The following is a 17,968-nucleotide window of genomic DNA, read 5'->3' on the forward strand; positions in this document are numbered from 1 at the left end:
TTTGCATTTATTGTATTTGATTCCTTTAACCAATTTTAACTCTCACCTTTCTTTCTTATAATGAATAAACCTCTAGATTTTAGATACTAAAGGATTGGCAACAGTGTGATTTTTGGGTAAGATTTGAGTTATATATTGACCTGGGTGTATAGCTAGTCCTTTGGGATCAGAAGAACCTTTTATTTGATGAGGCTGGTTGTAAAGAACCACTCATCTCTAAATCCAGTGTTTTTGGTGGCGATACAAGGACTGGAATATCTCAGGAAACTGCTTTTATGACTCATTAGCCAGTGTGGTGAAACAGAAGTTTACTTTTGTTACTGGTTTGGTGTATCTAATGGGAGAATAACCTCCAGGTTTGGGGTATAGCTTCCCTGTTTCTCAGCAGTTTGTCATGAATTTGGTATTCTCAGTTGTGACCCACAAAGGCACGGTTACAGCTGCTCCTTTTTTCTCCTGTGGAGTTTGCAAATTCTCTGCTTCCTGATAACTTCTTATAAGCAGTTGGATAGGAGGAAGGGGCAATGTCTGGATCACAAGCCATTGCAAAGCAAGGATAATCTTTTTAAACGCATACCAATTCAAAATGGCAGTGATATGTCAGCAAGACTCCCAGTCTCACAGGGATTACTAAGAAACAGTATGTTCAAGTATATTTTAATTAAAAGTATTTAAAGATACACACATTTGGACATGAAACATGAATAACTGATAGATAGGCATGTAAAAACATAGGAATTGTCATACTGGCATATGCTAGTGTTCTACCTAGTCTGGTATGGTTTCCAGCAGCAGCTAGTATCTAAGACTTTAGAGGAAGATGTCCAGATGATCATGATGAGGTCAGAGGTATATGAAACATAATGGGCCAAGTTTATCCCCAGTACAACTCTACTGAAAGTTAGTCCCTCTGTATCAGGGAGAAGATTCCTTTAAGTATTCCACAGGTGGGTATAATTTAGTCCCTAATTTTCTGAATTGTGGATCCTGATTTGTGTAGCACTTACCAACATTAAAGACTCCCTTCCTTCCACTCCCTCTTCCCAAATAAATATAAGATCACTATCATAATATTTTTAAGTCAGAAATTATCCTGGTTTCCTTTACACTGCATCTTTTCCAGAGAAACAGCTTTCCAGAGACACACCTCCCCCACCCCCCCAAATCAAAAACTGTTCCAAATGAAGCCTAACTTGTACCTTTTCCAACAGCAAAAGTACTTATTTTGTTTCTGGTATGCCTATATCAATACACCTAAATATTATTTTGCTTTTCCTATAGTCTTAAGGCTGATTATAAAGGTTTTTTCCATAAAGCAACCAAACAAAATTACTTACTAGATGCAGTATTGGCCAAGAAAGTACTCTGATGAGATATGTTGTCCTGAGATATTTTACATTTCTCCAGAGCAAAATGGAGACAGGAAGTCCCATCAGATATACAATTCAAACCCTGTTGTAGAATAAACATGATTCTTGCTGTAACTACCACTTGGGGTTACTTTTAAGTGGCAGAGTGAACACTAAAATCTGTTAGATGCCTCTCCAATCTTCTTGTTTGCACACAGCTGCCAGTTGAATGTAGTTACAGTAGTCCACATCAGTGATAAATCTTCAAATTTGGAAATGTGCTACTGCTTTTTATATTATCTTTTAAGTTAACATTTAAGAAGATTGCTATAAACAGCACCATGATCATACTAGCCTGGTAACTGCTTTCCAGCTGAAAAAAAGTCCCTTTACTAGCACAAGCAACCGCCATTATTACTAGTCTTACAGCAGCACCTATAGACCACAAATGAGATCAGGATGCCATTGTATATACATAGAAGAAGTCAGTTCTTACCCCAGAAAGCTTGTAGTCTAAATAGACCAGACAAAGGAGGTATTATGCCAATGTTATAGATAGGGAACTGAGGCACAGAAAGATTAAATGACTTGCCCAAAGTGACAGATGAAATTCATGACAAAAAAATCAGGTATTAAACTCAGATTTCCTGACTCCCAATCCAGTGTTCTAACCAGAAGACCAGCCTTTCCTTTTTTTCCATGCTTTGGAACATTCTTCACTAAAATTATTTACTTTTAGCCTGACAATTTCCCAATCACAGAACAAAACAGAATACTGAGATGTAAAAATGGCAAGTTTAATAATGGTTTACAAATATACAATATTTACATTTGTAAGTTTTACAAACAAAAAGCACAGTCTACAGGAGATGAAGACTTTGTGACCCTTTGGCTGCACTCAGCAAATTTACAAAACCTGATCAAATCATTTTTCATAATATCATAAGTGATAGCAAAAAACATTTTAAACTGAAAGCAGCTTTCTGTTGTGACATGCCCACCAGCTTAACCAAACGTAATTTTACAATTTGAACTCATTCGCCATGTATCACTTGAAACAGAGCTTCAAAACTCCAGTTCATCAGGTCAAATAAGGAAGAGGATAGTATTTGATCCACCATGTTTAAGTGCTTTACTAGCCAAGGTCACACCAAAAATCTATTTCAAACTGAGAACATAGTTATGAAATTTCAGGCATTTTAACACTGAACTGATTAAAGCAGTTGTAGTACAATCTTCTGCATTGTGTAGTTAATTCCAATCACATTTAACCAAATGAAGTTATACCTATACAAGAGACAACAGGCCAGATCATTAACTAAAAAAAAGTCTGTATAATTCCATTGAAGTCAATGTAGCTATTCTGTTTTACACCATTTGAGGATCTGGCCCAATAGATTCTATTTTCCCTACACAGTTTGATGGGTCAGTAAAATAGCATTAGCTGCATTTTAATTAGCCCCATAATTCTTGGTTTTGGAAGATGGGTGGCATAATCAGGAACACCTTCAAAATGGTAACCAGGAAAACAATACCTCCAACTCTTAATGGAAGAAACAAAAAAAAAAGTGTGTTTTTTCAGTACAACGTCTTGATCTTACAGATTAGCTAGGTACTATGCTAGGTTCCTTCTTTACCACATGTTTACTAGTCCATCACTTAAAAGAAACAGACTGACAATAGACTCTCCAGACTGTGTATTTCCATTAATTTTCTGAGGGCTGGACTTGTTCTAAATCAGTGAGCACTAACTTCATCTTTTGAAAGCTGAATTTTTAGGCTCTCATCTCCATGAGTTAGTTTCAAGTTTACCAAAACCAGTTTGAGAACCACAGAGATATAATAAATGCACACATTAATATTTGAGCCTACTCACGTCATAGATTAAGAAATCTTGCCGATAACTGAGAAACAAAGAAAAACAGAAACGTGAATGAACTTTATGCTGTATTCCTTTTTTGAGCACTTTAAATACTATTCACATGAATTTTAAATCACACAATTGCAACATGTGAGAGTACCAGTGTGTACACAATATTTGAACTTCATTGCAATAGCTATTAAGACATTTAGAGGAAACTGTTTATAACTATAAACTATTTTTTAATAATTTAATGAATTTAACATAGTCCAGCATTAACTTCTCATACAGAAGTCAAGTAAAGAAGATCAAGACGAGCATCACAGGCAGAATTTTAAAAATGGTTCAGTCTTTATTACAATCATTACCAATTTTCCTACCCAACTAATTAAAAGGCAAAAAAATCCAGACCAAATTCAAGTATCTTTGAGAAATGCTTGCATTCTGGATTTTCTTCGAGCAAGAGCTTCTTGTTTTTTCCTTTCAATTTCTTCTTGAGAACATTTTCTGTTTTTCTGTTCTATCACAAATGCTGAAAATATAAAATATGCATTAAGGGCCTTCAAACTTGTTCAGTATGTATTTTTAGTTGTCCGGCTTCAATGTCTGAAGATAAATGGTAGCAACACACTGTACTGACAAATGAGGAACCCAAGTTAAAAAATGGCCTATAAAATATAGGCCATCCTCAAGGCAGAAGTGGAAGGATACATGACCTTTGTACTGCTGCTGAAGGCTACTTACTATCCAATGTACAGGGAAGCAGACATTTGCTTAAAGGAAATTTTACTGCTGCCCTTCAAGTGAACTTTATGATATCAGAAATCAATATAGAGACTACAATGGGTTAAGAAAGTTAAGGATATTGGCATGAAAAGGGCTCTAAAATCCAAGTGGGTTAGGTAGAGATACTGGTATCAGATTGTACAGACACAGGGGTCAGGTATAGCACAGGCGTCAAGACAAATAGGACCAGCGGGATAGAAATAAGGTCAAAACCAACAAAAAACAGGAGACAGGGACATGATAGCTAAGCATAACATTTTATGTGTTTTTATATAGAGCAGTAAATTAGCATGCACTAAAATTCTGGCCCCATTGAAATCAAACGAAAAACTCCCTCTAAAGTCAGTATGACCAGGATTTCACCTATGATGCTATTTTCCTATTAACATAGCTCGGAATATGTGGCCTTTCACATTAGAGAAATAAGACGAAGGGCATAAAGTCAGTTAAGTCAACTACATATGTGGGTAAAAATATAAGTACAAGTTTCGAGAGAGATTACTTGCCAAACTCTATACTTATCTGTGGCTAATGTCTCAGCAACGAGATGGATTATCATCCTTTCAGTGAGGATGGGAAATTTAGATTAAAATACAGAACTACAACCCAAAAAGAACTGAAAGCAATGCCACAAAGATATTTCCTATATTTAATGACCAATGTATTCTGTCAATAAGTCCAAACATTATTATCAAGGAAAGCTATTTATTCCTTAAGGCTAACTCTCCAAAAAGGTAAATCAGAAAGTGTTGAAACCAAGCAAATATAGTAATTCACACCAATTCCCTGGTAAAAGGAGACAAGATTTCCTTGTTGCTAAGTGCTAACGTAATTGAAGCATTCACCAGTCATTGTTTTGGAGAACAGTGCTGTCAACCAATGACATCAAGGAGCTGAGGTTTCCATTAATTTTCTTCTAGAACATATTTTAATAGTTTTTGGGTGGTGTGATTTTTTATATTTGTTTTGTAATAGTTTCCCAGATTGCTACTTCCCACTTACCTGCTGTCCCAGGTATGAAAAAAAGAAGAAAAGGACTAGAAGATATGACACAAAACAAAATAATCCATAACGCTACTTGAATGAGTCAGTGGTTTGGAAAAGTCCAGATACCTCCAAATGCAGATGATGTTTGCTACTACATGAGAGTGTTTGGTATTTTTGTAGCTGTGATTTCTGAACTTCCGCACTGACACAGTATGTTTTAAAGGTGAACTACAAACAAAACATCAGTAGTTCAGCTTCACCAACATTTCATATTGAAAAGAAACTTCACAAAGCCATGCAGTGAACTAAAATCTTGAACTGACTGTTGGCTGGTTCCATGCCCAAGCATGTTTTCCTAGTAACTGATCAGTGCTTGCAGCAAGAAAAGGCTGGGTATGCTTAAATAGGCTTGGGGAGAGGGACAATGATACGAGAGCCAATCAGCTAGCCCATTCCCCCATCAGCAACCAGTAGAAACCAACTGACAGACTTGAGAACTGATAGGAAAATGGAAGTTTTTAGATTACATGGTGAACACCCCACTTCACTGGCACGTTTGGGCACACAGCAGATACTGATGCAGGCCAAGGTTTTCGTAGGTGACTAGTGTCTGGAGTGCCAATTTCAGGTGCCTAACTTGAGACACTTGCACTCATCCCCTGAAAATCAGGCCCCTTTAAAGTATCCAATCTTTGGCACCCAAAAATTTAGCAATCCCAAATCAAGTCTCTTTTAAAGATCTTGAAGTAAGTGGCGTTTTGACATTTAATTTGCTGTTCACATTTAAAATCAAACGTAAACTTCAGAGAACAGTGACTGACAAATGGTGAGACATTCAGACAATGCTGAAATATGGTGTGTTCAGAAGTGTCATCAAGACACACTGGACCCTATAAGCACTTACAGGTAGGGTCAAGTATTTTGGCAAATGAGTGAAAAGTGGGGATGGGGAGCGTATTCCTTCAAATATAGTAAGTTAAGGAAGGTTTTCCAAAACAGATTTTCATTTTTGAAAAAGAGTAAGATAAAGTAAGAATAGGAGTACTTGTGGCACCTTCAAAACTAACAGATTTATTAGAGCATAAGCTTTCGTGGGCTACAGCCCACTTCATCCGATGCATAGAATTGAACATATAGCAAGATATATAATCATACAAACATACAAACTGTGAGAGACTAATTAGTTAAGATGAGCCATTATCAGTAGGAGAAAAAAGAAAAACTTGTAGTGATAATCAAGATGGCCCATTTAGACAGTTGACAAGAAGGTGTGAGGATACTTAATTTAAGGAAAAGAAAGAATGTTTATTTTAAACTTGTCTCATCATGCCTAGTTTGAGAAGACCGAATACTTAAGTTTATAAACATTTCAATACCATACAAAGCTTACAGTACTCAGTTTGCTTTGATGTGATTTAACACCTTACTCCTCCTCCCCCACCCCACCCAGGTTAATATTAAAAAAGAAACATACCTGTCGTCGACTCTGCCAGAGATTCTGAAAGGTGCCTCTTAAAAGGTGGCTTTTGATTAATTTTAATCTTCCCATGCAAAGGGATGTTCAGTTGATTCTTGCTTTCTTCTAAACCCTGCTGAGAAACTTTGATTCCAGAAGTGCCTCCTATACATATACTTTTAGGATCCACATGAACAGCAATATGGGAATTGTTAATCTTTTTAAATGTAAACTTTGAAGGCACAACTGACATTTTGTTCATACAACTGTTATTTTGTATCTTTCCTGTGTTGTGTGAAAGATCTTGGTTGCAGCCCCCATTAAAAGCATTAGCACACCTATTTGTTATGTTAACTGGATCAATTTCAGAACTGAGGCTTCCTGCAGGCACAGAATTAGACCGATACCATTTTCCTGGAACACTGGTTGTAGTATTTGCAGAAGCAGCTTTATTATAGTCCTGGGAATGGGTATACCTGTGTTGTATAGGAACATTTGCCATTACAGCTATAGGATTTGCAGAATTTGTACAGTTCACTACATTTCCAAATGTACTTAATCTGTCTGTAACCTTTGAGGAGTTTGTACAAGGAGTGCTCATTGAGCTGGTGTCCTGGTCAGCACTGATTTTTTGTGCCAATGGGTGATTAGGCAGTCCTTTTTTAGATGCTGTGAAGCTGTTATCAGCATCAGATTTGGAAACAATACTGGCTCCTTTTATAATTATTGCTTTTTTGTTTTCATATTTAATGTCTTGGTTCTGAGTTTGTTTTTCTACATCATCACACACCTGATACAACAAATCATCATCTTCACAGTTTGTGTCCCAAAGACTATCAGATTCACAAAACATATCTAAAACTTCATCAGGAAACTTAGGATCATTCCAATCAAACGACACAGGACATTTCTTAGGCATTTCAGCTTGTTTTAGGTTAGCCACGCCAGTACAGGTCACCACCTTCACTAGATCATTAGGTTTCACATTAGTAGAAATGGATGACTGAGGGAAAATATTGTGTTTGTTATTTCCATGTTTTCCAGTCTGTGTTCTATGAGGATTACAGTGTATCAAGATGGAAGACGATCCTTTTACAGGAAAACTGGTGGGACCACATTTAGGCTGAATTCGTTCCATTCCATTCTTAAGGTCAGATTGCACTGAAATAAGAGAAGTATAGTCAGAAACTTTGTTTTGGGCACTTTTCCAAGTGGAATTTTTCTTACAAGCTTTAACATCTTGCTCCACATGTAAAAACCCAGTATGTATCTTTGAATTTTCCATCTCATTATTTGGCTTCTGGAAAGAAAGAGATTTTACAGCATCTTGTATTGTTTTACTATTTTGTTTCAGAGGTGCATATTGAATACTGTTGGATTTGGATGAAAAACTAACACCAATTACAGAATTAGAAGTATTTGTTCTTTCCTTAGTTTTAGTAAGGCCATTGAAAGCATGTGTGCTTGGCTTTTTAGGAGCTGATAAAGCTTTTTCAGGAGTACTAATCAGTTTAGGTGTTTGAGTAATCTGCATTACAAAGGAATCATCTGCCAATAAATCAATATCCCAATCATCAAAGTCATCATGAGCTACTTCAGCAGGCTTACTAGAGATCGATGATTCTATCTTAGAGGACAGAAAACTTTGTTTTGGCAGCAAAGGAATATTCTTAGTTTCTGGAGCTGCAATCTGTTTCACATTTTCTGATGCGCATGTTGAACCTTGCTTCTGGCATATCTCTTTAGCAATGTGCTGCTTGATTACTGTACTTTCCTTAAAAGTGTGCTTCTCCTCAACCAAGGGGCTTTTGCTTTCATGGAAACTATTGTTTAGGGAAATAGCTGATAGGTCTTGGCTCAACTGTCCACTACATTTCTGGGTAGAGCAATCAAAAAGGGCATTAAGGGCCACTTCGGCCTCAAGATCTAAAGACTTCTGGCTGCTAGTTTGACATTCTATAGCAGGGATGCCAGTGCTCTCTTTAACTGGCTTCAAGGACAGAACAGTAAGTGTTTCAGAATCTTCATCAAGGAATGACTGCAGATTTTTCATCTGTGCATCATCTTTATAATTATTTAAAGTCTCTGCCTCTGAAGTAGTCTGAATAAAACCATTGCATTGACCATCTTGCTCCTGGACTATATCTAGCTCTATCTGGTTTCTATCAAATTGCTTAGCCAACTTCATCAGTTCCTCTTCAGTATTTTTTATTTTATGATCTCTAAATGGAAAAACAGAAAAAAAGTCAAATACTGAATACTTTGCAAAGTGTAACCAGCTTACTCTCTAGTTTAACAAATGTATGTACATAGGATATGATTAAAAATCTCTAAACAAAAAACATATATAATTAATTTAACTGTCAAGGTATATCCTTTTACTGCAACCAATGATCATCCCATTTTAAAAGATTACGAAGTAAAGGATAAAAGTATTACCATGTATTGACTCTGATAATGTACAGACTGTATTCATGAATCCCATAAATTCATGGATTCAGTGAAATGCTGCTTCCCTTACATGAAAGCATAACTTCTTTGATGTATAAACTAAAGTGAATTTGAACTTACCGTGTACCATTTAATTTTGTCCTAGTTCGCACTTTTACTACTCCAGGTGTACAGGGAATAGCATCCTCACCAATCCACATCCCTAGAAGAGATCCCTCAGAACAGCCTGGTTTTTCATCCTGAACAATTAAGATTAAATTGGCACTACTTAGCAATTTGATTTAAATTAAAGATTTCCCTATACACACAAGTTGCACTGATTTAACTTAAATCAGTTTTAAAACAGATTAAACTGCTACAAACCTGGCTATAAATTAAAGGCACAAGCTAAATCAACATAAACCAGGTTTAAGCCAATGTAAGACTTCAAAGGCGAAGTTGAACGAATTTAACTACACCAGTTTCAAAACCACAACTTTATTTAAAGTGGTGCAACTTTGTGTGTGGACCTAGTTTAGGATATTACTATATTAAACAGGCAAAGTACCAAAGCGAATGATTACAATAAAATATTCTGCAATGTTCACTTAGCAAACTTTATTTTAGTCTACTAAGATATGCTCTCTGTGTTTACCTATTAAAACAGTGCTGACAAATTACAGAAATTCAGAAAATCATATTGAGGATGTCTTCAACAGGAGCAAGTTTTACATTTTTCCATTACACCACCACCCCAAATATATTTCAGATAAATTAGTAGAAATAAATAGAATTTAGAACTTAAATAAAAATTGGTCTAGAGCTCTAAAGTTCAGATCTGCATCTGAACTCTCTCAAAATTCTTAGGTATACAGATCTGTGAATGTGATCCACGGATACTTATAAACAACAATAAAAAAGAATGAAGATACAGAATTACCGTATGTAAGCCAGAGGAAGTGGCTCGAGTTTTATTGGCCAGTAATGGAAAAGAACTTTTATTTTAGGGAAAAATCATGGTACCAGCAAAAGGTAATCCACACACTGTCAAAAAATGTGAATAAAGAAGCCGCAGTCCAAGACAGGGCCATAAATGGTGCAAGAGAGAGCAATAACTTGCACCACAAAAGGGGAGGCACAGTTAATTGTTTCTTTGATAATGACTTTCAAATCTCAGACTGGAAGATTTTTTTTTTTCCAAATATTATGTTTTCTTCAAAATACAGAAACCATTTTAAACGGTGTCAGATAGTAGGCATATTTTTGCCTGCTGAAGATTACCCAATTGTGACAGGAAAAGACAGATTTTCTTATGGGTCTTATGCTTCAGTAAAAGATGGCCCAGCTGTTAGAATAGCATCTTGTTTACTTTGTCAAATTCCAGGCTCTTGATGACAATTACAGAGGTGCACTGACATCAACCATAAAAACTGACTAGGATTTTAAACAGACATTTCTAACTTCATCTACTAGAATAATCAAGCAATTTAATTATATCAATGCTATTGTGCAGTCTTTCCTCATCTTAATCTTGTATGGTTCCTGAACTTTGCTAGTCTTTATTTCAAGATATTCATATTTTAGGGGCAAAATAAGATTAATTCTCTTCTTTCCATTGTTAGATTATTTCTTTCAACAACAAAAAATAAAAAGGAATAAGTCTGGAATGGCAACATGAAATGAATAAGGTATTTTAAATTGTTAACAGTTACTATATTTCCAGGATTTTTGGATTTCCAGTTTAAACACCAATATAAAAAGTTGACAAGATTAACAGTCACTCAACTGTTACTATTTATAGTCAGTTAACCGATGCAAAATTCTGTACATTAGATATCAACAAAGTATAAAAAACAAAGTATTCTTGAAAGCCCATTCATGTTTAGCAGAATACGAACGACTTATCTATGAATATTGCTTTTTAGAAATGTAACTAAGAAATCAAAGCCAAAAGGTATTCAAAAACTGGAAATGAGGGAGAATGTGTATACATATATTAGAGCTTGGACCATCCTTTCATTTAATCTGATTTACACAAATAACGTAACATTATGTACCTTTAGAAAGATGTTGGGAATACACAAAAGGATATAATTTATAAAAATGTTCAAAGGAAAATGGCAAAAATTAAAACAAATCTGACATACAAATTTAAATTGACTTGAATTTTGATATTCTTTTTTTAATCTCAAATTCTGCAAGCTCCTGCTTGCCACTAACTGTCTTTTCTCTATTATGTGAGCTACTCCTTCTAGCCAATTTACAAGATTAAATGTAAAGGGCCACCTCCTCACCGGTTATACACTGTCTTAATAGAGCTATGTGATTTTACATCAGCTGAGGATTTAACCCCAAGAGTGCAATATGCTGGCTATCTTACAACCACCAATTATAAGAAACTCAAAATTAAAATTCTTATTTCAGACTTGTTTAAGATATGAATAATACAATTTATCTTTTACCGTACTGTACTTCTTGTAACTTTGAATTCACAGGAAATTCAGACTTGATGGTGCTTTTTATGAGAGTCTGTGGCCAGCAGAGAACTGCAAGTTGTATGATTTTCTTGCTGCTCCAACTTTTTAATTTTAATTGTAGAAATATTATTTTAACAAACTGAGCTGCATGGAGAGTCTGAAAAACTATCCCAAGGGCTGGCCTCTGAGCAACATAATTGGCTTCAACAGGCAAAGTAGTCCAAAGGAGAATGTTATGCACATCTAAGAAAACAAAATAGCAGCAGAAAGAGAGAAAAATGAAAATGGAAGAGGGAGGCGAGGCAAGGCAAGGAAACAAACTGAGAACTTTGTAAAAGGAGGGAAGGAATAAAAGCAAGTTACACAAGAGAAATAAGGAGGAAAGACTGAACTTATAAAAAGAAGGCAAAAATAACTCTTCCAAGTAATTTCAGAACTCAATCTGGGAGCAGGATCAGTCTCTAAAGCCAGGAACACATTAAATCATTTGGAGAACTAGGTTATTTTACAGGTATGGCATGGATGTATGTTTGGAAAGCTAGAACTAACTATAAGCAGAGAACACTATGATTTAACAAAAAGGAAGGTACAAAAAACTGAAAGCTATAATAACTTGCATGGTGTTAGCACGGTAAATGGAGAGGAACCACCTAGTAAATATAATATGCCTAAAATTATACATTTGAAATTAAAAGTGGTTGAAATAGAACATGCCACTGCGTTTTCTACAAGAAATGGATCACTATCACCCCTTTTGAAGCGAACATCTTCTAAAAATTGGGGCTGGTGCCTGTTCAAGTTTCTGCACTGAATGTCACATGGGTAATTTTTTAACCCCAAAAATGAATGTATGAAGTCAAAGATCTGACAAAAAGAATCAAAACAGTCAAATATGTTATGCTTGTGATTTTAAATTCAACATGACAAATCTGCTAATGCAAATATTAGAAAAGCTAAGAATCTCAGTCTTTTACTATGAGAAAGATTATGGAGACTAACCAACTGCTTTTTCCCCTGGTTTGCAGACAGGCATCTACAGCACCATTTTTAACCTTTGATTTTTGCATAAAGTACAAAATGTTGCTCGAGAAAATTATAATTACCTGTGGAGCAATACGATTAACAATATCTGAAATGTCAACTGTACATCTACTGGTAGCCTGTTTCTTTCTTTCATTACCTATAAAAGAAAAAACTGTTTATAAACTGTCAAACATGACAAACCCAAGTTTCCCAGGTAGACACATTTCACATACAGCTGCTAAATTCAAAATTATATTAAGTGTGGTATCACAGTATTTACTATAATGTCAATAAAAAGCCAGCCAGCCATACTAAGAAATGGCATTAAAAATGGATTTTACTGATGAAGAGTTTCTGTAGTCTACTCCAACTGTAGATTTCAAATTGCCATTTACTTTCTAAAAGTTTCAGAGTAGCAGCCGTGTTAGTCTGTATTCGCAAAAAGAAAAGGAGTACTTGTGGCACCTTAGAGACTAACAAATTTATTAGAGCATAAGCTTTCGTGAGCTACAGCTCACTTCATCGGATGCAAGTGAGCTGTAGCTCACGAAAGCTTATGCTCTAATGAATTTGTTAGTCTCTAAGGTGCCACAAGTACTCCTTTTCTTTTTACTTTCTAAAAAGCACACTAGAAATAAGAACTCTTGGTAATAGTTACCTAGTTTGTGTGTAATTGGCGAATGAGGATCCCAAAAAATTTCTTGCTGTACATCAGTATCATTGGCTGGAGAACTGAAGGTAGGTAACCGTGATCTGATATTTAATGATCTCTTCGGAGTCTTATATAAACATGATTCTGTGTGAATATAAAGTAAGATTTCCCATATAAGAAATTAGCACTAGTAAAAAAATGATTGAATTTAATTCAAAATACACAAAACAGACCCCATGGTCCAAGTGCACACATTTTATAACCTGCAAGATGAAAGAAACTATATACAATCACTCCTTAACAATTTTTCAATTTAGACAAACTATGTTTTTCATGATTACATTTTAAGTTCAGAATACGACTTGTCAGCTGCATTAGTGCAGACAGAACAGTAAATCCATTTTCAAAATGCACTGCAGGACACAGAAAGCAAGATATTCAGCACCTAGCAGTAAGAATGAAAATCATCAAACAATAGGTCAATATAGTGCATTGCCCCACCAGTGGAATCTGATCATAAAAGTCATCTTACCAACTTGAGAGGAGATCTTTTGGTAGAAAAGAGGCTCCTCCCTCTTTTTCTTTCCCTCCACTGGGATAGTTTTGTGACCTTACACTGTAGTGATCTCTGGCTACAATTTTACCCCCTCAAATCCGTTAGCTGTCAGCGTAAGTTACAACAGCCAACAAAGGGCTGTTCTAACTTACCCCTGGAGACTGGCTGTGCACAGCAGTTCCAGGACTGGGAAAATGTTTTCCACCCCACCGCACCCCAACACTGTGTACAGTTCAACCAAACCCCAAAATCTGACCGTATATTTGTAACATTAAGGTAATTCTAGAGTGCCCTTTGTCTTGTCCTGTTGGGGATTATAAGCTGCCCTATCACTATGCATTTTCACATATAATGGATAAAAACAGGTCATGAGTGTGTAAAGACAGTTTGATTAGCTATGACTCCAGTGAAATAAACAGAACAGAGTACACGAAGCGCAATTTGTTGCACCTGCCTTTTTGAAATGAACTTGGCAGTGTTGATGCAGCCTACAGATAAAGGAATTTTAAGACAACACTACTAACTTTAAATATATTTGATTTTGGAAAAGACGTTTTATAGTTAGAATTCAAACTATCCTCAACATCTGTGACTGCTTAAAAATGAAGAAATCCTTAATCATACATTCAAGTTTCAAATCCAGAGGTATTAGCATAGAGAAAGGATTGCCTTTCCCTGCAGGAAACATTCCTTTCTGGTTGATCTGGGTCAGTGTTGACAAAACTGGAAGGAACTGAATGTGCGCAAGGAGCAGGACTGGGAGATGTCTCGAGGCACAAACAAGTGTCTCACGTTCCACTACTGCCCTCCACTTAAAAAATATTAGGCTTCAATCCTACAAATTATTCTACGAGTTCTGCAATTGAATGAAGTTCTACTAAAGGTAATGGGGCTCTGTGTGAGCATGGAATAAATTACAGGACCATGACCGAAGTTATTTAAATGGTTTTCTTGCTTAGTATCATTAAACAACATTGAAATTGAAAAGTGGAAAGCACCTTGACTTAGGAAAGAGAGAAAAAAATAAATGGAACTTCAGCAGAAAATTCTATAGCTGTATGATACAATGCTGGTGACTTATTTTCGTCAGTGCAGTCAGATCACACCATGAGGTTTTTTATACTGGATTCCCTGTTTGTACAGATGGCAATGTTCTGCTTAGAAATTGATGGCACGATCTGCTTCATGACAACAGGGAGATGCTGCTTAACTATTCATATATGACTTATGATAGAATCCATTTTTTCCCAGAGTTGAGAGAAAGATTCAGGAGACAGATGAAACCTTTGGAAAAAGGGTCTCACATAACCAGAGGGTTTGGGCGTTGTGACACTGAACTTCAGTTACCCAGTTTAGGCAGTGCTGCAAATTACAGGCTTAGGTCTAGCCTGTAAATTTATAAGACAATTCAATCACCAAACAAAAATGGTGCAAACACCAACACCAGTTTTTAAATTTTTTGTTTACAACAAATCCTTGTTATTTCCCAGACAGCTGCAATTCACTGAAGCACAAGGCTAACTGGGCCAGTTTCCCCATTAATCAATAAGCTCTTTCAGAGCAAACAGAATCTTATAAAGGGAACCAAACTGATGTAATTTGAAATGAAGGAAGAGACACCCCCTCTCCTTGGGTCAGCCAACCTGTTTGATGCCTTATACACACACCCAGACCGTTGCAGCGTGAAAACAACAAGCTTAGCAGTTACTGACTTGCATTAAACGTACAGCACCTAGCACATTAGGGGCCTGGTCTCGGTAAGGCCTTTGCACAGCTGACAGCAGTTATGGTTTGGGGAGAAGAGAATGGAATGGAAGGGCGAGGGGGTCCCCCTATGTGCCCCTGGAGCTTCAGGGAGTGAATATCGCTTGTGCGAATACGGCTGGGGCGCCCCTCCTGGGCTGCCGTAGGGATCCGTTCCCAGAGGGTTCTGGGGTAACTCAAACTGGGGGAGCCCGTCTCTGCAGAGTGCTGCGCCGTACCCCCGCACCCGGGGTCGGAAAGCAGTCACCCCCATGCGGGGCGGCCCAGCCTAGCTCCTCGGGCCTCACCCTCCGCCTTGCTCTTGCTACTGGGATCGGCAGCGGCCGCCGCCCCTCCATCTTCTGGGCCGCTTTCCCCGGTAGCCGCCGCCCTCCGCCTGCTGCACCTCCCGCCGCCGCTCCGCGTCTCCGGGGCCGGGGACCTGAGGCGGAGCTTGTCACCAGCCTTCCGCCGTCTGCTAGCCATGGCGCGCAGCCCGGCGGCTCAGCATGGCGGCCCCCAACCGGCCGCTCACGCCGCCGCCGCCGCCATCTTCCCTAGCGCCTCGAGCTCGCTCCGGCCCGGATTGGTCGAAATCAGCTCGGCTGAGAGCGTGATTGGTCGCGAGCGCAGAGCCGTGCGGACGCGGCAGGGAACTATAACAGCAAGCAAAGTGGCGCTTAATGGAGCCGGTTGCCTCTTCACAATACAGACTCCGCCCACTACTCCCTCATTACACCAATCCCCTCACTCCGCACCCCTCCCACTGCCCACCACCTCACTACAGACCCGCCCCTCACTACAGACTCCTCCCACTGCCCCCTCACTACACCAATCCCCTCACTTCGCACCCCTCCCATTGCCCACCACCTACTACAGACCCGCCCCTCACTAGACCCCTCCCACCACAGACTCCTCCCACTGCCCCCTCACTACACCAATCCCCTCACTATGCACCCCTTCCACTGCCCACCACCTCACTACAGACCCGCCCCTCACTACAGACTCCTCCCACTGCCCCCTCACTACACCAATCCCCTCACTTCGCACCCCTCCCATTGCCCACCACCTACTACAGACCCGCCCCTCACTAGACCCCTCCCACTACAGACTCCTCCCACTGCCCCCCTCACTACACCAATCCCCTCACTATGCACCCCTTCCACTGCCCACCACCTCACTACAGACCCGCCCCTCACTACAGACCCCTCCCACTGCCCCCACACTACAGACTCCTCCCACTTCCCCCTTATTACAGACCCACCCTTCACTACACCCCCCTCCCACTGCCCCCTCATTACACCAATCCCCTCACTACGCACCCCTCCCATTGCCCACCACCTACTACAGACCTGCCCCTCACTACAGACCCTTCCCACTACAGACTCCTCCCACTGCCCCCTCACTACACCAATCCCCTCACTATGCACCCCTTCCACTGCCCACCACCTCACTACAGACCCGCCCCTCACTACAGACCCCTCCCACTGCCCCCACACTACAGACTCCTCCCACTTCCTCCTTATTACAGACCCACCCTTCACTATACCCCCCACTGTCCCCCCTCACTACAAACTTCTCCGACTGCCCCCTCATTACACCAATCCCCTCACTACGCACCCCTCCCATTGCCCACCACCTCTCTACAGACCCGCCCCTCACTACAGACCCCTCCCACTGCCCCCACACTACAGACTCACTCCTCACTACACCCCCCTACTGACCCCCCTCACTACAGACTCCTCCCACTGCCCCCTTATTACAGACCCATCCCTCACTACACCCCCCACTGTCCCTCCTCATTACAGACTCCTCCCACTGTCCTCTCACTACGCACCCCTCCCACTGCCCCCCTTATTATAGGCCCACATCTCACTACAGACCCCTCCCACTTCCCCCTCCCTACACAACCCTCCCACTGCCCCCTTATTACACACCCCTCCCCTCACTACAGGTTCCTCGCACTGCCCCCTCATTATATACCACTCCAGTCACCCAGACACTCTCTCTCTCTCCCTCCCACTGCCCAGCCCAACCTAGCCTTCACTACAGACCCCTCCCACTGCCCCCTCATGATATATCCCTCCTTTAACAATCTTGGGGTTCATTAAATAACAAACTAGTGAATGAAAAAGGAATGAAACTTTAATAAAACAAACTAGAAAGCATCTCTGGTGAATTGCTGCACACAGCCATGTGTTTCAGAGTAGCAGCCGTGTTAGTCTGTATTCGCAAAAAGAAAAGGAGTACTGGTGGCACCTTAGAGACTAACAAATTTATTAGAGCATAAGCTTTTGTGAGCTACAGTTCACTTCATCGGATGCATTTGGTGGAAAAAACAGAGGAGAGATTTATATACACACACACAGAGAACATGAAACAATGGGTTTATCATACACACTGTAAGGAGAGAGATCACTTAAGATAAGCCATCACCAGCAGCAGGGGGGGGAAAGGAGGAAAACCTTTCATGGTGACAAGCAAGGTAGGCTAATTCCAGCAGTTAACAAGAATATCAGAGGAACAGTGGTTCCCAACCCCATGGGCGCCAGGTTTGTATAATTTTTGGTGGTGCCCAGAACGGGTCCAAGCAGAGCCATCCCGGCCATAGGATGGACCAGGGCAACCGGCCCGGGCCCCGCGCTTCA

At 39.4% G+C, this 17,968-nt stretch overlaps 1 protein-coding gene across 2 annotated transcripts; it reads right to left on the reverse strand.

Annotated features, from left to right (window-relative positions):
- Nucleotides 1-2,132: 2,132 nt before the first annotated feature.
- ETAA1 (ETAA1 activator of ATR kinase) lies at nucleotides 2,133-15,973 on the reverse strand. Of its 2 annotated transcripts, XM_038396978.2 has the most exons (6): nucleotides 15,629-15,973; nucleotides 13,028-13,165; nucleotides 12,450-12,526; nucleotides 9,011-9,129; nucleotides 6,458-8,661; nucleotides 2,133-3,742 (listed from the first exon to the last, which is right to left on the reverse strand). In XM_038396978.2, exons 1-6 carry the CDS (start codon nucleotides 15,804-15,806, stop codon nucleotides 3,627-3,629), a joined length of 2,832 nt encoding a protein of 943 aa, XP_038252906.1. In that variant the 5' UTR covers nucleotides 15,807-15,973; the 3' UTR covers nucleotides 2,133-3,626. The 2 variants fall into 2 exon arrangements, with proteins under 2 accessions (XP_038252906.1, XP_043367941.1); XM_043512006.1 differs by lacking the exons at nucleotides 9,011-9,129; nucleotides 15,629-15,973 and having other exon boundaries at nucleotides 13,028-13,162.
- Between the last annotated feature and the right edge of the window lie 1,995 nt (nucleotides 15,974-17,968).

This window comes from Dermochelys coriacea, chromosome 3 (genome assembly GCF_009764565.3).
Source record: "Dermochelys coriacea isolate rDerCor1 chromosome 3, rDerCor1.pri.v4, whole genome shotgun sequence".
Lineage (NCBI taxonomy): Eukaryota > Metazoa > Chordata > Testudines > Dermochelyidae > Dermochelys > Dermochelys coriacea.

What these genes read in the sequence shown, in the direction of transcription:
- ETAA1 (XM_038396978.2), bottom strand. Translation starts at nt 15,806, where the DNA reads ATGGCTAGCAGACGGCGGAAGGCTGGTGACAAGCTCCGCCTCAGGTCC. An exon ending in TAGCAAGAGCAAGGCGGAGG is followed by an intron (nt 13,166 to 15,628) that starts GTGAGGCCCGAG and finishes ATATTCACACAG; the next exon opens with AATCATGTTTATATAAGACT. An exon ending in TTAATCGTATTGCTCCACAG is followed by an intron (nt 9,130 to 12,449) that starts GTAATTATAATT and finishes TTAATTGTTCAG; the next exon opens with GATGAAAAACCAGGCTGTTC.